Source organism: Eptatretus burgeri, chromosome 15 (assembly GCF_056783735.1).
Source record: "Eptatretus burgeri isolate ZD-2024b chromosome 15, Ebu_testis_v1, whole genome shotgun sequence".
In the NCBI taxonomy this organism is placed as follows: Eukaryota; Metazoa; Chordata; class Myxini; order Myxiniformes; family Myxinidae; genus Eptatretus; species Eptatretus burgeri.
Window position 1 is genome coordinate 26,732,783 of NC_140975.1, and position 23,581 is coordinate 26,756,363.

Consider the following 23,581-nt stretch of genomic DNA (forward strand, 5'->3'; position numbering starts at 1 on the left):
GCGCTGCCGGCCCCGTTACGGGCGATGAAACACGGTCCACGCTCGGAATGGGGGAGGTTCCAACCCTACCCCCGTCTCTCCCCTCTTCCCCCGACTCGCTGCCAGACACGTGGCCTTCCTCCTCAAACATCTGCACATCCGCCATGGTGCAGAAGTCCCGTTTGCCGCCAATTAAATTTAATTTGAAAACTCCCGCCAAAATTTTCCCGCGCTCGCGCGCTTTTCTGTAGTGATTTTATATTCCAATTCGTGGCGAGATTTTAATCTTGGTATATTCTCCCGATACCAAATATAATTTCGAGGGGTTCAAACATCCAACACCCTGACACCAATGTGACGTTCACGGGACCTGAACAGTCCCGCCAACGTAGAATGAGCCGAAACGATGGAGGCGATTTATTTGTTTATAACCCAAACATGGCGGTTCTAATCGCTCTACCGCAAACGGGACGAGGAAGGTGGCACGGGTCACTTTTCACTGAGTTGATGATGTTTATTTGTTTTTATTATCACCAGAAATAACAAGACTCGGCAAGAAGAGGGATCCGGGGCGATTCGACGGGATGGTGTGGGATCGGGCGTGGGGAAAAACACAGACAATTCCAATGAATATAGAGATCTCAAACCTTCTAAGGCGCCAAGCACACACACACACACACACACACACACACACACACACACACACACACACACACACACACACACACACACACACACACACACACACACACACACACACACACACAACGTAGCTATTTCTGGTGGTCAGGCTGGACCGTGGTGTGGACGCAACTGTCCCTGGATCGGCGTCGGACGAGCTGGCCTTGCTCTCGTCAGGGGGGCAGGAGAAAACGTGTTGCTGTCGACCTCCTGGTCTTGGCCCAAGTCCGCTCACAGCCGCCAGGGAACCAGTTCTGGCGCCAAGTTGCGAGCAGGAGAGGGAGGCAGGTCCGCCCGCCGTTCGACCCCGTACTCCGAGTCAGCAGAACCCCAGAGCCAACCAAGGTGAGGCACGAGGCTCGGCAAGGCTCCCAGACACGATCAAGAACACAATCGATTCAGCCCACCAACCAAGACGCTCTCTGCCGCCACAGCTTCCACACCAAAAAAACCACAATCTTTTGGTTGTAATCTTCTTCCTCTTCCTTTTCGACCCCGAACAGAACCTTTTTATCCTTCGGCCTCGTCACTCCCAATCGAGCCGTTTATTGGCCCACCGCCATCGCCTTCCGCCAATCGTGATCACGGGGCGGAGCCATCCGCTGCACTGTCCTGTGACGTCACGGCCAGCCTCCAGGGACTACTAAAAGGGGTTTACGCAGACACACTTACCCTATCCCGTGTCCCTATCTAATTACGTGACAATTATCATTTCCCCCTTGAAGAAATGAACATTTACTAGACAACTTATCACCACTGAATTGCTACTTATTACATCGAGATCCTGGTAAACTCGAACAGCATGGCATACCTAATTAAACATCCTAATTACCCTTTGAATGCATACCCCCCCCCTCCTCAAACGTAACAATATATTACATTTTGTGTTCATCAGAGCACGATTGCATTGCTATGTGCTTTTTCATTGTCTTTATGCAAACTAAGATTACTCCAGATTTTGTGCCTCAAGTCTGCCTGGATCTAAATTGACATGCAAAGCATCTTGCTCGGACCCCACAATGTCTGGACACTTTCGTCTATTGGGAATCTTTTGTAATGTGTTGGAAGATCGTATTCCAGTACCACCAAACAAACTCATGCTTGGAGCCAATATTGATTAATTGGGGGGGGGGGTGGGCAGGGGAAAGTGGAGGAGTGGTTGGGGGTCATGAGGGGATGCAGCAAATCCAGCAGAATTGCCAGAAATTTTCCAACAGCGAACATTGTTTGAAGGGTCACAGCTGTATGAGCAAAGCAGGAGTGCAAAAGTTGCCTGACATTTGCTGTACCACATTCTTTTCTCAAGATGAAAGTCAATTTCACAATAAATCTTTTAATTCTTCATCAAATTGAAGCGAAAACAAAAAATAACGGTATTCCGGCTGATCGGCAGGGAGAGGAGCGGAGCTTGGCTTACACATCGGCACGTCAGCATTACGTTTAAAAGTTAATTTTTCTTTTTGTCAGGAGTCAAACCAAATGCATTTAATTATTTATATTCGGTATGCAAAATGAAAATTCATACACAAAAGTTGCACGGTCGTCAAATCGATGATAAAATGAAAAATAACTCCTCTCTGGTCCGAGTGTCGTACTTTGGGTGCATTGCAGAGGCGGAGCTTGGCTTACTCCTCGGCCTTTCTGCATCGTGTACAAAGGTTAATTATATGTATAGCTTCATTGTCTTCAAGTCTCCTCCAGAAACAATGCCACGAAAGATGAGAAGTTTACTTGGCAGATATGCATCTCCATGCAAAGAAACAAAGAAAGCACGCATTGAAGAAACAGAGACATCATACACCTGGCCATCATGAAACTGACAAACCTGCAAAAACACATCAACAGAATCAAGAGAGACAACAGACTCCTCACATAAATGAGACTGAGGCAAAAGCTATCTCAAACAAGGAAATTAGGCCATTTGGCCCAATACTTCTTTGGACTTACGGTTTCAGTTTTTGAGCAATGGTTGGTTCTCTCCAGGGTTGTCTACCGACTTTCTCAAAGATAAGTTTCCAGTCATTGTCACGGTTTGACTGTTTATTTTGTTGCCTCAATGTTGCCTGTGTGTTCCTAGTTCGGTTTTGTTTCAAAACTTGTGCTATTTGGTGAGTTTTCGACAGTCTTGTCATATCGGGTTTCCCTGAGGCCTACCCATTTTCTTGTTGATGTGCGCGATCGTGTTTAGTTGTATTTTCTCCTTATTGCCATCAGTTTTTATTTTCACCACTTTTCTCTCTACTCACCTTCTATCCCTCCCAACTATACCTTCTGTTTCATGTCTTAAAATGTATAAAATACAACAAAAAAGCCATTTTCCCATCTCACCTGATACCCCATGTGACTTCCTGTACCAACACTACTTCTTCCTTATCCTCCCTCTTCCCTGAAAATCCCATCCTGATCATGAAGGTATTCATCACACACCTTTATGACCTTTTCCTCAAACTCTTCCCCCCTCTTCCTTAATCTTCAAAAAACATAAAAAATAAAAACAGTCTCTTACAATGCTTCATCTTCCCCTCTCCGTCTGGTTCTTCTCTAAAATCTTGTGTTCAATTTGACCTTTCTTTCATCCTGTGTCTAAAAATTCCATGTTACAACGCTTCCTTTCTCCACGCTGTCAATTATTTTGCAATCCATCCATCTTCCAATGTATTTAAATGAATCTCTAACTGACAAATTAAAAAATCCCATTTGCAATGATTGTTTGTCTTCCATTATTAATCATTCTTTTTTTCAAACTTCAGTGCAAATTCATCGCACCTCAGGAAATCTACCTCTTCCTGACTCCTTCCATCTTGCCCCCCCCCCCATCCTAACATCTCTCCACTGTTACCTGCCTTACGAACAGTTTCCCCCCTGGTATCCCAAACTGTAGGGTTTTCAAACATCTGTGGGCTCCGTTCCAACCTAACAATGTTCCACACTCTTATTCAACACACTCCCCAATATCTCTAACATGCTTTCCTTTTCTCTCATCACATCTCTCCCACTCTTTCCACCCCCTCAAGTCTTGTCCCCCCCCACCCCTCAACCGCACCACCTGCTCTCACCTCTACCATACCATTACCCAGTTTCATCCTTCCCCTCTCCCACCCCTCCCTCCTGACACCTTCCATCTTGCCCCCCCCCCATCTTTCTCTCCCTGGTTACTCCCTGGTCCGGTATGATAAACCTGAGCCTTGTCCTAGTGGGAGAGTTGCTCAGGTCATATCAGGTATGGGAGCATGCAACAGAGCAGCGCATCGCTGCATCCACCTTCCGCCGGTCCTCCAGGAGCCTCCGTCTGGCCATCCCCCAGGCAGATGCCTGGCCAATCCCCATCTCCTTGAGATGCTGATCAACCTGCTGCAACCACGAGACATGTGGTCGGCACATTGGCCTCCTCCACTCATGAGGATCCCTCGCCAAGAGAATCTGGTGAGCAGTACCACCATCAGGAAAATGAGCCACATGTCCATACAGCCACAGCTGACACTCACAGACTATGCAGGTAACAATACTCAATTGAGTCTCTCTCATCAACTGCTCGTTGGACACAAAGTCCAATCAGCGATAGCCAAGGATTCTCCGAAGAGACCTGGCACCAAAATAATTAAGTCTCCATCTCAGACCACTGGTCAAAGTCCAAGTCTCACATCCGTAGAGCAAGACTGGAAGGACCAAGAACCTGAAGACTCGGACTTTCATCCTCATGCACAAGTACTGACAGTGCCACACCCAATGATCCAGTGAATCCATAACTCTCCAGGCCTGACACAGATGTCTATTGCACTCTGGCTCACAGCCAGCAGAGACATGAATATCACTGTCAAGGTAAGTGAATCTCTCCATGACCTCAACATCTTCACCACAAACGGGTGCAGACAAGATAGCAGCATCCAAGATGCCATTGAAAGCCTGGATCTAAGTTTTGACCCAGGAAATCCGTAATCCCGGCAACTTCAACTACTCATTCAGCACCACGAGGGCCCCAAAAAGGATCTCCGGAATCTCCGCAAAGATGACTGCATCATCTGCGAAATCAAGGTCAGAGATCTTGACATTCCCAAATGACACACCGCAGCTTGATCTCTCCGACAACCACCCCAAAATCCAGTCCACACAAGTGCTGAAAAGTGTGAGGACCAGTACACATCCCTGGCAAACTCTAGTAACAACTGGAAATAAGTTGGAGATGTTATCAACACATCTCACAGCACTCTCAGTACCAGAATATAGTTCAGACATCAGATTAATCAGTTTTGGTGGCACCCCACGAAGTCTAGGAATCCTCCAGAGGGCATACCAATTCACTTAATTGAACACTTTGCAGAGATTAACACAGACTGCAAGCAGCCCCTGCCGAAACTCCCATCTGCGTTCGGTGAGGACCTGAATGGCAAGGATACGGTCAATCATTGACCTCTTTTGTGTAAATCCTGACTGCTCTGGGCGCTGATGCTCAAGCAGATGGTGGCCTACCTGATCAAGAATTATCCGAGCAAAGACCTTGCCTGGTAATGAGAGCAGTGTCACCCATCAATAGTTGCAGTCCTGGCGATCACCCTTCCTTTGCCAGAGAGGAACAAGGGCCCTCATCCAGTCAGTTGGGATGACGCCTGTAATCCAGGCAGAGCACAAAACTGCATGCAACGACATGAGTACAGCATTTCCACCAGCCTTGAGAAGCTCTGCATGGATGCCACAGATTCCAGGAGCTTTACCCCATTTTAACCGGTTAACCACAGCCTGTGTTTCCACAGACGAAGGTGGACTACAGTTGATTGTAGGGTCAGCAAGATGGATAGCAACACCCCTGACATCCAACTTTACAGCTTGTGGATCAACCTGGTACAGCCGCTCAAAGTAACCAGCCCAGCGGGCCTTCACTTCGGACTCCTCTCTCAAGATACCTCTCCCCTCTGCTCTAACTGAAGTCACTGAGAGACGGGCTTGGAGGAAAGTGATGCGTGATTCCCTGATAAGAATCACTTGATCACGGGTGATGCTCTACCCCCCTCACAGATTCCTCGCACATAGGCCTCCTTGTCCACCCTTAGCACACGTACAGTTTTACGCCTCAACGACCTGAACAGCTCAGCTCTGCCATTAAGCCTGGCCCTGCAACTCCAGTCAATGGTATCAAGTGTCCCTTGAGAGACAATATTCTTCTTCCCCCTCTGGTGAGTTCCAAGACATCCACAGGCAATATCAAGGATGGTGATTTTGAAGGCACTCCACACTCTTCAGGACCCCCCAAAGCACCCAGACCCCCCAAGTGTCCACTCAGCCTGTTCGCAAATTCTTCAGCTACCCTCTCATCCTGGAGCTTGCCAACATCCAGCCTAGGCTGGGATGGTACTATTCTCCCAGATTTAAGCTGCAACTTCAGAGTTGCTACAACAAGTCTGTGGTCAGTATTGAGGAACTGAGCACTCCGGTGGACCTTGCAGTTCTGGATCATCCTCCAGTGACCATCAACGAGCACTTGGTCAATCTCCTTTGCCACACCATTTGCCTGTGGGTGCTGAAACAATGAACCAGCAACCCTAAGTCCATGACCGTTCAAAGTCAAGGAACTTCGTGCTATTCTGGTTCAAAGTTCCAGACCCATGGGGACCAATGCATGTCTCATAACCATCCCTGTCACTTCCAGTCGATGCATTGAAAGCTGGAAGTGTATCTCACCTGGGGCACTGATCAACCACAGACTCGAGCGTGGCGTAGAATGCATCCTTCATGGTGAGATCACTCACCTCAGTTGGAGGATATACAGAGACCAGAGAAATAACACCCAAGGAGTGTCGAATCCTTGGTCTCATACACTCATTGACCGGTGATAGCTCAGTTATCATTGGAGCCAGTTAATTGGACACAGCCACAGAAACTCATTGGGCATGTTAACCATCAGAGCTACCAGAACGGTAATAGGTGTAACCATCTGCCATGATCTCGCCATTATCCGGTCTCCAAACCTCAGAGAGTGCTGCAATACCCATGTTCAAATGCTTGAGCTCAGATGATAACAAAGGCAGGTGATCATCCTCTCTTCGGGATACGACATTCCAGGCACCCACCCGAAGGGACCGCCTCAGGTTAACCCAAGGAGACTGCCATCTGATGGGCATCACCTCAGCATCAACCCAGCACACACTACCGCAATCTCACCCGGGTAGGTTACCCTGTGGTTTTTCTCCTATCAAAGAGTGGGTGTCCCGCAGGATTTGTCCCAATCCCCGTCATCCGGTGAGCTGCCCTGAGAAGGGCAGCTGCACAGGAGGTTTTCCCACAGAGTGGATTTTCAATTTTCTTTGCAGTTGTCTTGTGTTTTGTGGAGTGAAGGATTTTACCATGGCCGGAGTGCAAATCCTGCCACCAACCTCGTAAAAAATGTAACCCAACTGTAGGACGTCCGCAGACATAGTTGGGCACTCAATGTGGATGGCCTTTGGCTCACAAGGAGCTCCTCAGCCCTTTGACAGGTTTTTATTTTTAATCCTGCTGGGTGTCCATATCATACACCCTCCTCACCAGGAAACATGGTGAGGGATACGGTTTGGTCACTGACAACCCGACTATGAAATAGGTTATTTCAGGTTCACATGGTATCTGTAGCAATTCACAGATCTGATCTGGCTTGATCTGACAATAAAGTGGAACCAAATCCTGGTGGTGTCTAGTTAAGTCTGTTTCTGGTGTATGTTCCGTCTCTGTCCTCAATGGCTGCCTCAAATGGCTGCACAGCAGTGGGTGGAGGGACGTAGGGGTAGAGGATTGAACATTCCAACTCTTGGTTTTGTAATACGTCTTTGCTTCCTTTGTTCATCCATGTGTTGAAGAACAATTTCATTTTTGACAATTCTCTTTGGCTTTGGGAACTTGCTCATAAAGTTTGCAAACCAAAGAGAGATATTGTACATTGCATGTAGCGTGAAACACTGCAACAAATTTGGACCCATCTATTTATTTAGTACACCAATATCGTGGAATTATTTCATCCCATCCTATCCGCCTTCCCATTTCCACTTAGATCATGTACTCCATACATGCTCTTCCTCCTTCCCCTCCCTTGACTCTTACTTCCTCTCAATCTTCTTTCCCTTCTCTCCTCACACTCTCCTGCCTTCATTTCTTTCTTATCATCCATAACCTCCTCTTCATTTTTCAAATCACCCCTACTGTGTCACCCTTTCCACATGTGCAGATTGAAGAGATGACTCCATCCTTGCACTGGACTTGTATGAGTGGGTAACATCTTTTGTATGAGGAAGGTTCACTAAATACATGTTTTTTCTTTGTATTCTTTCAACCAACCCCATGCAGTTTCATCACATCTGGACATATGACACGAGGTTTGGACTATTATCAAACACATCGGATATCAAATTCACCTTGCCTTCCGATAAACCAGGTAAGAACCAGTACAGCCAGTATTCTCCCAGACAGAGCATTCACGGATGTCTTACCTTTACTGCACCTGGGGTTTGGAGCACACTTGTGGGCAGCTTGAATAGTCGAGTTATTGATACTTATAAAGGAAGATGAGAATCGGTCTATATCGACAGAAGAATAAGGCCAAATAATTTTCTCAACGAACTATTGAGAGATTCATTTGGAAAGAAGGCAAAAAGACGTTTTGGGCCTGAGCTCTTTCTTCAAAGCAAAAGGAAGAAGGGACAATGCCTGAAATTTTGCTTGGGCTCCTTTCTCATGACTGAAAGCATACCTCTCTCAACATTTGGTTGAGAAAATATATTGTTACCTACACATCTTAGACAATATCAACTTGTGATTGTATTTGGATGTTCCAGTGTTGTATATGATGTTTAACTTTTACTTGAAGATGACAAAGATGCATTGTGCAGATAATTCAAATTAATCAAGATAAAGGAGATGAAAGACGAAAAATATATTTGTTATTAAGAGGTGTAAGGCAAGGTAGATTTGGAAAAATTAAGTCTATTTAAGGTTACTTATGGAGTGAAAAATTAAGGCCAGAGTCCAATTCGCATTAAGTATAGAGATTGTAAACCTGAATATTGCACAATCGACACATTTTCAAGCATTAATGAACAATGAAGAAGTAATTATCTACACTCATAAATGTCAGTGTGTCTCCTCCATAACTCCAAAATCATAAAACCTAGCGAGTGGATCGTGCACAGTCACCCTGAGCGAGTGGTTTGTGCTTCGTCACCCCGAGCGAGTGGTTTGTGCTCCGTCACCCTGAGCGAGTGATTTGTGCTCCGTCACCCCGAGCGAGTGGTTGGTGCCCCGTCACCCCGAGCGAGTGGTTGGTGCCCCGTCACCCCGAGCAGTGGTTGGTGCCCCGTCACCCCGAGCGGGGGCTTCGTGCCCCGTCACCCCGAGCGGGGGCTTCGTGCCCCGTCACCCCGAGCGGGGGCTTCGTGCCCCGTCACCCCGAGCGGGGGCTTCGTGCCCCGTCACCCCGAGCGGGGGCTTCGTGCCCCGTCACCCCGAGTGGGGGCTTCGTGCCCCGGCACCCCGAGCGGGGGCTTCGTGCCCCAGCACCCCGAGCGGGGGCTTCGTGCCCCGGCACCCCGAGCGGGGGCTTCGTGCCCCGGCACCCCGAGCGGGGGCTTCGTTCCCCGTCACCCCGAGCGGGGGCTTCATTCCCCGTCACCCCGAGCGGCGGCTTCGTGCCCCGGCACCCCGAGCGGCGGCTTCGTGCCCCGGCACCCCGAGCGGGGGCTTCGTGCCCCGGCACCCCGAGCGGGGGCTTCGTGCCCCGGCACCCCGAGCGGGGGCTTCGTGCCCCGGCACCCCGAGCGGGGGCTTCGTGCCCCGGCACCCCGAGCGGGGGCTTCGTGCCCCGGCACCCCGAGCGGGGGCTTCGTGCCCCGGCACCCCGAGCGGGGGCTTCGTGCCCCGGCACCCCGAGCGGGGGCTTCGTGCCCCGGCACCCCGAGCGGGGGCTTCGTGCCCCGTCACCCCGAGCGGGGGCTTCGTGCCCCGGCACCCCGAGCGGCGGCTTCGTGCCCCGGCACCCCGAGTGGCGGCTTCGTGCCCCGGCACCCCGAGCGGCGGCTTCGTGCCCCGGCACCCCGAGCGGGGGCTTCGTGCCCCGGCACCCCGAGCGGGGGCTTCGTGCCCCGTCATTCTCAGTGAGTTTTTGTGAAATCACATCCGATTTCCAAGCCATTTGCCGTGTTAATTCATTTTTGAAATTACTGTGCCAAATTTTTTTCCACCAGTCACCCACAGCTGTTTATAAAGATTCATGTTTTTGAACATTTCCTTAAAATGGCTGAATTAATTCAATGTTGTTTTTTGATGAAAGCTACTCAAAGTTTTTAGTTGTATACTGTAATTACTGTCATTGGTCATCACACTGACTCCAACCTGCTGATTCCTGAAAAATTGCCAATATCGACCAAGCGCGTGCGTGCATGTGTGTGTGTTGTTCATAAAGCATAACATATTCGCTCTGCTAACTCAATCTCTCTCTCTCAATCTCTCTCTCTCAATCTCTCTCTCTCAATCTCAATCTCTCTCTCTCTCTCTCTCTCTCTCTCTCTCTCTCTCTCTCTCTCTCTCGCTCTCGCTCTCGCTCTCGCTCTCGCTCTCGCTCTCGCTCTCGCTCTCGCTCTCGCTCTCGCTCTCTCTCTCGCTCTCTCTCTCTCGCTCTCTCTCGCTCTCTCTCTCTCGCTCTCTCTCGCTCTCTCTCGCTCTCTCTCGCTCTCTCTCTCTCTCGCTCTCTCTCGCTCTCTCTCTCGCTCTCTCTCTCTTGCTCTATTCCCGCTCAATACAGTGCAGCATCCTCCTCCCACACCTCTCTCACTCTCCCTCCCTTCCCCTCTCAATATGTCTCTGTCTGTATCTGTCTCTTTACATATCTGGATTGTGGTTATGTCTGGGCAGTATTTGTCTCCGGACATGTCTGGGCAGGGTGTGACTCCGGTCGTGTCCAAGCAGTGTTTGTTTCTTGCCAGCTTTGCTCCGGACGCGTCTGGGTGGTGTTTGTCTCCGGATGCTTCCGGGAGGCATACGGGAGGATTACATGCACGTATGCCTTCCCTTCCTCTCACCTCACACTGTCTTCCCTTCCCCCACCCCTCCTCACTCCCCTCCCTCCTCTCTCCTTTCCACTCTATGTCCTCACTCTTCCTGCTCTCTCTCCCCCACCACTCTCTCCCTCTTCCCCCTCTTTTTCTCCCACCCCCCTTTAGTATTCCCTCCAGCAAAGTGATGGGCGGTATTTGCTTGGTGAAAAATATGTGAGTCATCATCATCATCATTTCAAGTGCAGTCAGTGGCTGCTGGTTTGCATCATTGCGAGCTGATGCAGTGCCCCCTGCTGGTTAGGGCAGAAATTTGGAATTTGTTCACGGTGCTGCCGAATACTCGCCTCCACTTCGTGAAAGACACTGTGGGGTCTTTAACGTCCACCATATAATGCCGACAGATGTGGCACCTGTTTAACGTCCATCCGAGGGACGGCACACACATTGATGAATCACCTTGCATGTGAAACACCGGGATGACAGTTTATAATATGTGTGTGTCTCGGGTGGAATTCAAACACATTGACATAAATAAGAAATCTAACGAAGGATTTGTCTGCAAAACTGTGTGTAGTGTAGCTTACATCTTTGAAACGTGCAAGTCAACATGAAGTTTGCCACATGGTTAACAATGGTTTGATTACATATATATTGTTGTGGATTTCAGAATCAGATCTGAGTAATGCACACAACATCCAGGTCCTCAGATAGTTATTTCCATAAATGCATGTTTAGAAAAGACCCATCCCCTTGTCTGGTGGGGATTCTAAGTTGTTGATGCATTGGAGAAGGGTAGAGAACAGGTTCCTTGTCTTCTTTCAGCAGGGGCAGGCAGTGGTGACGGTGCAGTGGTGACGGTGCAGTGGGGGCAGGTGGTGGTGACTGTGCAGTGGGGGCAGAAGGTGGTGATGGTGCAGTGGGGGCAGGAGGTGGTGGATGTGCAGCAGGCAGGCAGTGGTGGAGGTGCAGCAGGTGAAGGCAGCGGTGGGTGTGCAGCGGGTGCAAGCAGTAGTCGATGTGCAGTGGTGGTGATGGTGCAGTGGTGGCAGGAGGTTGTGGATGTGCAGCAGGCAGGCAGTGGTGGATGTGCAGCAGGTGCATGCAGTAGTCGATGTGCAGGTGGTGGTGACTGTGTGGTGGTGATGGTGCAGTGGAGGCAGAAGGTTGTGATGGTGCAGTGGGGGCAGGAGGTGGTGGAGGTGCAGCAGGCAGGCGGTGGTGGATGTGCAGCGGGTGAAGGCAGTGGTGGTTGTGCAGCAGGTGCAGGCAGTAGTCGATGTGCAGCGGGTGCAGGTAGTGGTGGATGTGCAGCAGGTGATGGCAGTGGTGGATGTGAAGTGTGTGCAGGAAGTGGTGGAGGTGCAGCTGGCAGGCAGTGCTGAAGGAGCAGAGGGTGCATGCATTGATGGTGGTGCAGGGGTGCAGGAAGTGGTGGAGGTGCAGTGTATGCAGTAAGTGGTGGAGGTGCAGCAGGCACAGGCAGTGGTGGTTGTGCAGTGGGTGCAGGCAGTAGTGGATGTGCAGCATGTTGAGGCAGTGGTGGAGTGCAGAGGGTGCAGGCAATGGTGGAGGTGCAGAGGGTGCAGGCAGTAGTGGATGTGCAGAGGGTGCAGGCAGTGGTGGAGGTGCAGAGGGTGCAGGCAGTTCTGGAGGTGCACTGGGTGCAGGCAGTGGTGGTACAGCAGGTGTAAGGAGTGGTGTCGGTGCAGCAATAGAAATTGGTCGAAGTGAGGTATGGGAGACGATTTTGTGGTTGATGAGACAATTAAATATGTAAATTCTAATTCTGCAGGAAGTATCACAGACAAAGAATTCTGTGTAGTTTTGAAGAAAGCGGGGGTTCGGGACATTGAAGGAAGGGTAAACGATATTGTATCAGGTCACGGCAGGAAGGAGTTGGTTGTGGTACACCTAGGAGCGAATGATGTATGGAACCTTTACTCAGAGGTTTTGAAAAATGGATACAGGATATTGGGAAAGCGGCTGAAAGCAAAGGGTTGTGAGGTCATGTTTTCTGGGATTCTCCCAAGATTAGGAAATAATATAGAAATTATGAGCAGAGCAACAGACGTCAACCAATGGATGGAAGAATGGTGTCGGGAGGAAGGTTTTGCATTTCAGAAGCAGTGGGAATCATTTTAGGGACAAAGGGAGTGTTTCCAGAATGATGGCCATATGTTAAACAGAAAAGGGGGCAGCAAGGTTTGCAGTGGGAAATGAGGAAAAAATTCAGGCTTTTTCAGTCACTGGAGGGAGGGGAAGGTATTAAGGAAGGAACTGATGATGTAATTGTGATGAGTAAGGCCAGGCAAGAAAATATATTTTCAGTAAGGGAAAAGTTAAACATATAACATACCAATGCCAGAAGTTTAAATAATAAGATGGAAGAGCATGAAGTCAAAGTGGATTTCGAGGAGTATGATATAGTTGCAGTCAGTGAGACATGGTTTAAGGTGGAGAACTGGAGGACAGGATTAGAAGACTCCAAGGTGTATCGGTGTGATCGGAAGGAGAGAATAGGAGGAGGGGGAGGAGGAGGAGGAGTAACAATCTGAGTAAAGGACAGCATTGCATCAAGATAAAGGAGTGACATTACGGAAGGAATTAATGTTGAGGATTCTGTTTGGGTAGAGATTAGAGATTGTAAAAAGAGTAAGATACTGGTAGGATGCTTTTATAGGGCTCCGGGTGGGAAGAAAAGGGAGGAAGGAGGAGTACATGAATCAAAAGGGCATGTGGTAAAGGAAGAGTATTGATAATGGGGGATTTTAACTTGCCAGGGATAGATTGGGTCCAGGAACAGGAAAATGGCAGAGCAGATGAGGATTTCCGAGTTTTAGTCGACCTCCTTTTAAGTAACGATCCCTGTATGGTGGAGGTGGTGGAGGTGGAGGTGGGGGAGCATTTTGGAGCAAGTGAGCAAAACATTGTGTGTGCAAAGATTCTGTTATGGGTTAGAGTTCAGGATAGTAAGGTAAGGCTTTTGCGTTTCAGGAAGGCAAACCTTGAGGGTATGAGGAGAGAGTTGGGTGATGTAGATTGGGAGATGCTAACAACAGGACAATCAGCATCAGAGAAATGGGAAACCTTCAAGGAGCAAATGTGTAGAGTGCAGAGTAAGTACATTCCAATGAGGTGTAAAACTCGGAATAGGAAACAGAAAGAGACCAGGGTGGTTGAGCAGTGAGATAAGGAATGCTATTAAGGAGAAGCAGAAGGCATTTATTTGGTTTAAAATATCAGGACTGGAGTTAGATTTATATCACGATTGAAGTAAACAGAGGCAAGTTAAGAAAATAACTCAGCAAGCCAAAAGAGAGAATGAGAAGGACATGGCTAAGAATATTAAACACAATAGCAAGGCTTTCTTAAAGTATATCAGGGGAAAAGAACAGGTTAGGACCAGTGTGGGCCCATTGAGGAATAGCACCGGGAGAGTAGTTGGTAAATTCAGTAAGATGGCAGGCTTATTAAGCATGTATTTGCTACAAGTTTTACACAAGAACAGTCAGGAGAATTGCCAATAGCTGAGTATCTATCAAGGAGGTGAGGAAGGGCTTTTACAGAAGATCCAGGTTGGAGTGGAGAAAGTAAAGGAGAGAGCTCTAATGTAATCTTCAGAGTCGATAAGGCTGCCGGTCGAGATAATATGCACCTGAGAGTATTGATGGAGGTGGTTGAGCAGGTAAGTGAGATATGAACAGATATTTTCAACAGTTTACTGGAGTCAGGACAGGTACTGGAGGATTGGAGAGGGGCAAATGTAACACCATTATTTAAGAAAGGATCCAGAGAAGAATTGGGAAACGATAGACCTGTTAGTTTGACTTCAGTTGTGGGGAAGGTATTGGAGACATTAATTAGGGATTAAATGAGGAACCATTTAAACAAATACAAAGTAATTAAAGGTTGTCAGCATGGGTTTCCCAAAGGTAGTTCCTGTTTAACAAATCTTTTAAAGTTCTATGAAGCAGTGGCTGATGGGGTGGATGAGGAAATGGCAGTGGACATCGTATATCTTGACTTTTAGAAGTCATTTGATAAGGTACCACATCGGAGGTTGTTTGACAAATTCAGGGCTTGTGGAGTGGCTGGTCAGGTGGCTAATTGTATTGCAAACTGGCTTCATGAAAGAAAGCAAAGAGTGGCTGTGAGTGGGAGGATGTCTTGCTCGGAGGATGTAAGTGGTGGGCTACATCAGGGATCAGTCCTCGGTCCATTGTTATTCATTATTTACAACAATGATTTGGATAGTGGGGTGATGAGTAGGCTTACCAAATTTACCAATGACACAAAGCTTTGAGGTAAGGTGGATAGCAGATGGGGTGGTGATCAAATTCAGGAAAGTATTGATACTTGCATAGTTTGTGTAAAAGAATGGCAGTTGCAATTTAACCTGAGCAAGTGTTAGGTGTTAGGAATGGGAAAGAACAATGAAAATAGAGATTATAGGATGCAAGGGGTAATTTTGGAGTGTGTCACACTGGAGAAAGATCTGGGGGTGGTAATAGATATAGGAGGTGAACAGGCAGCACAATGCCAGGCAATTAGAGGTAAAGCAAATACAGGGTTTTCGGTTGTATTCGGAGGGGGGGGGTCATTTGTATATCAAAAGAGGTGGTGTTAACATCGTACAGGAATTAAGTGAGGGCCACATTTGGAATATTGGGTGCAGTTTTGGTCACCACAACTTAGGAAGGATATAGATGCCATGGAGAGGGTTCAGTGCACGGCTACCAGATTGATTCCGGGCTCAGCTCGACTTAGCTATGAGGAGCGGCTGAAGGAGCTAGAGCTGTATACACGAGAAAAGAGGCGGTTACAAGAAGATATGATTAAGATGTTTAATATAATGAAAGGTAAAGACAAAATAAGTGCAGATGAATTATTCAACAGAGTAGACAGTGATAGAACCAGGGGCCATCGTCTGAGAGTAAAGAACAGGAGAGTTAAGAGGGTAGTCAGGCAGGGGACTTTTACTCAAAGAGTAAATAATGCATGGAATGGCCTCCCTGGAAAGGTAGTGGCAGCAGAAACAGTGGATAAGTTTAAATTGGAATTGGATAGGTTCCTGCAACTTTTGGAGATAGAGGGGTAGAGGGATGTTGACAGGACTTTTTGGTAGCTTGAGCATTAATGGGTAATTGCATGTGTGAGAAGTGCTGTTGGTGGGGGTCTCATCACGGGGTGTTGTGTGGTTGATGTGTGGTTTAAACCAAGCCCACGACCCTCCCCTGAGTAGAAGAAAAAAATGATACTTGCAAAAAAAATCCATAATACAAAAAATAAAAATTCCCAAAAACTACAAAAACAAAATAAATAGATAAATAATAAAATAAAACGCACACAGACACACGGACACACACTGCATTTTCTTCTTTCGATCTTGTGTTGATAAGTTGGTGTGGTGTTGATGTCACACAGGCATGATGGGCTGAATGGTCTCCACGTGTTTCTGATCTCCCTGCGTTTCCTTGTATTTATTATGGGATAATCTTTTCCTTTTTACGACACGTTCATGACGTACGATTTTATGTCAGTTTTCATTTCTTCATGAGCGAAATCCACCGTTCGTGCACACGATGGATAGTTCTCGGCCCAATGGAGACTCGTTCGATTTCCTTTCCCTCATGACACATTGGGTTGGAAATACTCGATATACTTGCACATTTTATTTTTGTTGTCATTTTCCCATTGGACTTACAGGACATATGAGTCATTAAGCACACCACGGGATTTTCCTTAACAATTCATTCTGTTGGTCAAACATGGCTGTGGTATCGGATCATTTACCTCAGGACTACCTTTTTCCATTGACGTTCGACACCCGCCATTCTTTCATCGACGTCAGACATCCATTTTTTTTTCTATCGACGGCCGACACCCCGATTAGCTGCTCTCTCGACGCGAACTGGCTCTTGTTCGTGTCGGGCTGAACAGAGAGGTGGTAATTTCCATTTACATTTTGTGAGCACTTCACGTTTTCGCTCTGTTGTTCCGGCAAATGGCTGCTTTCTGACGTTCCTCCAGCGCCCTCCACATGGCGTCATAAGCCAGGCCTGTGTTGATTGGGAGTTGCACCTCGTTCGATAGTGAGGAGACTCTGACCATAAGAATTGACGGTTGGAGGTCACATGCAGCGATGCGCGAATAGGCAAGCTGGATTTGGCTGAAGTTTGCTTGAGGCACCGCCCACACTGGTCGCCTATGAAAAGGACAGCAGGACTGCCTTGTGACAGTTGGTGACAACTCCTGGCAGCTCAGACGGTTGGTGACAGCTCCTGGCGGTTTGTGACAGCTCCTATCAGCTCCTCACGGTTGGTGACAGCTCCTGACAGTTGGTGACAGCTCCTGACGGTTGGTCACAGCTCCTGACGGTTGGTGACAGCTCCTGACGGTTGGTGACAGCTCCTGACGGTTGGTGACAGCTCCTGACGGTTGGTGACAGCTCCTGACGGTTGGTGACATCTCCTTTCAGCTTCTTTCAGCTCCTTTCTGCTCCTGACCATTGGAGACAGCTCCTGACGGTTGGTGACAACTCCTGATGGTTGGTGACAACTCCTGATGGTTGGTGACAACTCCTGATGGTTGGTGACAACTCCTGATTGTTGGTGACAACTCCTGATGGTTGGTGACAACTCCTGACGGTTGATGACAACTCCTGACCGTTGGTGACAGCTCCTGGCAGCTCGGACGGTTGGTGATAGCTCCTGATGGTTGTTGACAACTCCTGACGGTTTATGACAGCTCCCAGTAGTTCTTCACCGTTGGTGACAGCTCCCGACAGTTGGTGACAGCTCCCGACGGTTGGTGACAGCTTCTGACGGTTGGTGACAACTCCTGATGGTTGGTGACATCTCCTTTCAGCTCCTTTCAGCTCCTTTCAGCTCCTGACTGCTCCTGACCATTGGAGACAGCTCCTGACGATTGGTGACAACTCCTGATGGTTGGTGACATCTCCTTTCAGCTCCTTTCAGCTCCTGACTGCTCCTGACCATTGGAGACAGCTCCTGGCGGTTGGTGACAACTCCTGACGGTTGGTGACAACTCCTGACGGTTGGTGACAACTCCTGACGGTTGGTGACAACTCCTGACGGTTGGTGACAGCTCCTGACAGCTCGTGACGGTTGGTGATAGCTCGTATCAGCTCCCGACGGTTGGTGACGGCTCCTGACGGTTGTTGACAGCTCCTGATGGTTGCTGACATTTCCTTTCAGCTCCTTTCAGCTCCTTTCAGCTCCTTTCAGCTCCTTTCAGCTCCTTTCAGCTCCTTTCAGCTCCTTACTGCTCCTGACCATTGGAGACAGCTCTTGACAGCCCCTGACGGTTGGTGACAGCTCCTGACAGCTCCTGACCATTGTTGATGGTTGCTGACAGATCCTGACAGCTCCTATCAGCTCCCGACGGTTGGTGACGGCTCCTGATGGTTGTTGACAGCTGCTGATGATTGCTGACATCTCCTTTCAGCTCCTTTCAGCTCCTTTCAGCTCCTTTCAGCTCCTTTCAGCTCCTTTCAGCTCCTTACTGCTCCTGACCATTGGAGACAGCTCTTGACAGCCCCTGACGGTTGGTGACAGCTCCTGACCATTGTTGACGGTTGCTGACAGATCCTGACAGCTCCTCACAGCTCCTGATGGTTGGTGACAGCTCCTGATTGTTGGTGGCAGCTCCTTACAGCTCCTTACAGCTCCTGACTGTTCCTAACAATTTCCAAACGAATTAACCTGTCATAGTCGGCATGCACCAGTGATAAACGCTCGGCCTCATTACTTAAGACTCAATCAAGAAAAGATTGGTGCATCGCCGAGGGCGTGTTCCCAGTCAGGAGGCCACGTGACCTCCAGTTAAATGGCAAATTAGATGGTGGACACTGGAACTCGTGGTTAACTGATTGGCGTTCATGGTTGTTAAGCAACCCACTGCACCACGAAGTTAATTGTGAGCAGTGGCCCGAGGTCCGGTATTTCCAAGGATTAACCCCCTCATAATACAATCGGTACCCGTGGCCATAACAATGTGTGTATATATATATATATATATATATATATATATATATATATATATATATATATATATATATATATATATATATATATATATATATATATACACATATACAGGGTGAGTCAGAAGTTGCGCCCGATTTATGTCAGTTGATTGTTTGTTTGCCACTTGTATTACAGTGTACAAGAAGGTAGAAATAAATGAATGACATGTTTATCTCACCAATTATTCAAAAAAAATTATTACGGAACTGTACCAAGCTGTTTTACTTGCAATTTTCAAAGTGCCCTCCCTCGTGATCGATGCACATTTGCAGCCGAGCCGGCACAGAGCTGCACACACGTCTGCAGAGTTCGATATCAATTTCCTCAAACTTTGCAGTGATTTGAGCCTTCAATTCCTGAATGGTACAAGACTTCTCATGATAAACAAGGTCTTTCATGAGCCCCCAAAGAAAGAAAGCTGGAGGCGTAAGGTCTGGGGAGCGTGCTGGCCACTCGATCGGACAGCGGCGGCCGATCCACTTTCTGGGAAAGTTTTCATCAAGTCACTGACGAACATAACGTCCATAATGAGGTGGAGCTCCATCATGCTGGAAATAAGTCCTGATCTTGTACCCTGGGCCAAAAGAAGTTTTGCAGCATATCCAGGTAAATTTCTGCAGTGACAGATTCCTCAAAGAAAAAGGGTCCAATTATCCCTAATGGAGATATGGCTGCCCAAACTGTCACTGCAGGTAAATTTACCTCCTTCTCAACTGTCACTCTTGGGTTAGTCACAGCCCAGTAGACACAATTGTGTCTGTTAATTGTGCCATTAAGCTTAAAACATGCCTCAACTGACCATCAGATGTTGTTTAGCATTGTGTCTTCTTTGTGAAGTTTAGCTAAGAACTCTTCGCAAAATGGAAGACGGCGGTTGTCATCTCCATCATGAAGGGCATGCAATAAGCGTGGAATGTAAGGTTTCCATTTTTCTGGTGAAGGATACGGATAACACTTGATTGGCTCACTTCCAACTCTGCAGATATATGGCGAGTTGACTTTTGCAGACTTTGTTCCAGTCTTCTGATGGCTTCTTCAGCCTAAGCCACATTCGTTGCCGTCTTCGGACGACCGGACTTCTTTGCAGTGTCTACCCACCCTGTTGCTTCAAATTTCTCGACAATCAATCGTATGTTTCTTCGCTGAGGTGGGTTAATATCGCATTCCTGTGCCAAACTGCGTGTCGCCATCGTTGGTTGTTCATTACATTTGAAGTAATGTTTCACGGCCGCAATGCGTTGATCCATTGAAAGGTAATTCATGGTTCAATTTGGTGCAAATTCAGTAACTTTCCAAACTCGCAGCAATAACCTGCAAAACAAAATAAAAAAAAATAAATTACGAAAATTAATAATCTGCAAAACAGTTATTAACAACATGACTTCCCAGAAAGAATATGATAACCAAAAAAACAGAAATCAGGCACTACTTTTGACTCATCCTGTATATGTGTATATGCATTATATGTGTATGTATATGTATATTTATATATATATATATGTATGTATATTTATGTATATGTGTATACATTGTTATGTGCATATATATGTGCATATATATATATATATATATATATATATATATATATATATATATATATATATATATATATATATATATATATATATATATATATATATATATATATGGATGTTTTTGTTCGTCTTTCAGCTGCTCCCGTTAGTGGTCGCCACAGCGGATCATCCGTTATGATCCGCATACTGATTTGGCACAGGTTTTACGCCAGATGCCTGCCCTTCCTGACGCAACCCTGGTCGCCTCTTACGACCCAGGGATAAGGATTGGGTTTCGCCATGATTCCGGGCTGCTCTACACCCTATCATAGCGCGGCCTAGCGCAGAGCTCCCGTCCTCAAGCGATCCTCCAACCCAACCCTCCGAGTAGCCGGATTACAGGCGCACGCCACTACGCCCGGTATATATTTATATTTGTATGTATATACATATATTTATATATGTATGTACATATATATGTATGTATATATATTTATATATGTATGTATTTATATATTGTTACGGTTGTGGAAATTCGCATTATACCATAAAGAGTCCTCAGGTGAGATATCTCGATAGTTCCATGTGTAGTTAGCCCAAACCCGTTGTATAGAGGGAATTTATGTGATTCATCCGGGCTGCGACGCTTTGAGTTAGCCATTTTTCTGTTCTATCTTTTATTTCAAACAAACAGCATCTCAACAACCACGCCATCCCCACCACAGCACCAACCACACTACAACCACACCACCTCCACCATCTACACTACCACATCTTCGCCACTCACCATTCAATAGGCCCCGTGCGGTTACGATCTCTGCGGAGGAACAAACAAAAACCAACAATGATGCTCGGGGGTTTTTCCCGCCTGTTTCTCCCGTCAAAATTGTCCGCGCTCGGTGTGGTGGAAGTGCGATCCAAGCCGGGGGTCAAAGGTGAGAAAAGGTAGGGGCGTCTTTTTGGGGGAATAATTCCCTGGCCCCGAGCCAAAAACTGACTTTCCTCGTCCCCCGCACGGCGCGGGGAGGGGGGAGCGAGAGGGCATGCCCCTTTTTGGGAAGCTTCCAGAAGGGAGGTGGAGCCAGAAACGGGGTGGGGTGAAGGGCGGAGCCCCGCGCTTCAAAAGTCGGACAGCACAGACCTTGAGTAAGGAAGAGTCTGGTCTTCGAGGCGTCCTGTCTCCTAAGTAAGAGTTAGTTGTCTTCGAGGCTTCCTGTCTCCTAAGTTAGAGTCTTCGAGGCTTCCTGTCTGCTTGTCTTGTCGGGGGAAGAGGTCCTGCGCTCGCAGCTTGACGAGCGGCCTGTGAACGGAGGCACGGACGGGAGACGCGGCAGCGCCGGTTGTGAGGTGGACCTGCGCGTCCGGACGAGGAGTGCCGGAGAGGGTTCGCCGGCCGCGAGAGAGGTCGGGGCCAGGCGCGACCACGCTGACGGTCGTGGGAAAGGGACTCACCAGCCACGAAAAGGGAAGTCTCGACTTCTTTTCTTTTTCCTTTGCTTTTTGTGTAAATGCTTGTGTTGGCGCCGTCCGTCAAGTAGTATTGTTTTAAGTGTTGCCGTGTGTCAGTCTTATTCGGTTTTAACTCTGCATTTGCTTTTGTTGCATTATTCTTTTGCTGTAAATACATGCGTCTGTGTGTCTGAGTGTAAATAAAATGCTTGCTTGTTGAACTGTTCCCTCTCTGCTTCGTCTCCTTTCTTTTTATTGACTCTCCATCCTGCATCGCGTAAGAGATTCGTAGTGGGTTTAAAACGCCCGGTAATTAATCGGAACCGTCAAGGCTGACGATAACTCCGCTTGGTTATCCCTGTAATATGGAACGAACCGCTTAAGCGGTTCGTGTCCGGAGTCGGCCTGTGGCGTGGTACGATCGCCCGGTTGACCACTCGCGCAGGTACTTAGGTTGGTTGAATTTGGCGAGCAACCCTATCCTGAGCGGGTGGGCAATTGGCACGATCGTGGTGAGGTGGCTCCGGCCAATAGTTCCCGGAGGGTCACGACTGAATTGTCTGTCCGGTGGGCGATGTGCCGCGATTCGAGTTACGTGGCTGATCGCACGCCGGCGGGCGCGAATTCGCAACGATATGTATGTGTATATATATATATATATATATATGCATATATATATATATATGTATATATATATATATATATATATATATATATATATGCATATATATATATATATGTATATATATATATATATTTATCTATGTATGTATTTATATATGTATGTATATATATTTATGTATATATATTTATACATTATGTATGTATATATATTGTTTCGGATTTCAGAATCCGGTCTGGTGAATGCATCCACACATGCAGGTCCTCAGACAGTTATTTCCTTGATATGAATGCATGTTCAGATTAGCCCCATCCCCATGTTTAATGGGATCTTAAATGTGATGTGTTGCGAAGGGTAAAAGATTGATCCCCTCTCTTATGGGAAAAATTTTTCTTTTCGACAGACACATTTACACACATTTCTTTCACGAGATCTGAAGCCCTGAAGCCTGCCTTTTTGAGAGCACACGGGTCGTCATGGTAGCCATGCACCAGTGAGGCGGGGTGAGCTTGGGGCGGACTGCACCGGCAGTGACGGCCCAGAGATATAAAAATGAGCGAGAGGTTCATTTTGAGGAGAAAAGCGGGAGGCGAAAAAAAGCGGAGCGAAAAAAAGCGGGCGAAAGAAAGCCAGGGAGGTAGAACGAGAAGCGAGCAAGAAGCGGGTGTCTGACCAGCACCAACAACGAGACAATTCATCCTTCACAGTGCTTGGGCAAGCTAGCGTGTGGGGCGCGTGTGGGTGTCTGACCAGCGCCAACAATGAGACAATTCGTCCTTCCCAGTTCTTCGGCAACGAGCGTGTGGTGCGCGTGTGGGTGTGAGCAGCGCCGCCACCAAGTGAGGCACGGGTCAGTCACCAACAACACCAGGGTCTAAATCCGCGACTGGTGTTCAAGGCTGCCCCGCGAGAGGGTGCACGGCGGGGCTGGGTTCTGCGATGAATGTGACACGCACGCATGCATTTCAGGACGTTTTCATTTCATGGATGACTTTTTGGTGAGCCAGACGATTCTAACCCCCCCTCCCCCTCAATGATCTGCTGGGTACCCATGTCTGTTTAGCTGTAAGTAAGTAAACCCCCTATAAGCATCTGTCTTTGTCTCTTTCCTGGTATTTTGATTGATTTTTGCTTTGAAATTCATTCTTTATTTACCTCATAAAATAAAAAGTTCTTTTTATTTATTTATTTTATTATCAATAAATTATTTGTTGATTTCCAACCTGTCCGTGTTTGACCTTTCCTTCCATTAGTCTGGCATTGTCCGAACCAAGATAG

The 23,581-nt window shown here is 47.6% G+C and overlaps 1 protein-coding gene and 1 pseudogene across 5 annotated transcripts in view; one reads left to right on the forward strand and one right to left on the reverse strand.

Annotated features, from left to right (window-relative positions):
- Window positions 1-23,581, forward strand: part of LOC147011788 (guanylyl cyclase C-like) — a 381,297-nt gene that overhangs the window by 92,247 nt on the left and 265,469 nt on the right. For all 5 annotated transcript variants that reach the window (XR_015051559.1, XR_015051560.1, XM_085856338.1 and 2 more), the window contains exon 10: window positions 7,969-8,056. Coding sequence is in view for 3 of the 5 variants with exons in the window: in XM_085856338.1 (XP_085712464.1) it covers window positions 7,969-8,056 (88 nt within the window). In the remaining 2 variants the exon portion in view is untranslated. The remainder of the gene's footprint in view (window positions 1-7,968; window positions 8,057-23,581) is intronic.
- Window positions 20,515-20,655, reverse strand: LOC147011789 (signal recognition particle RNA; annotated as a pseudogene).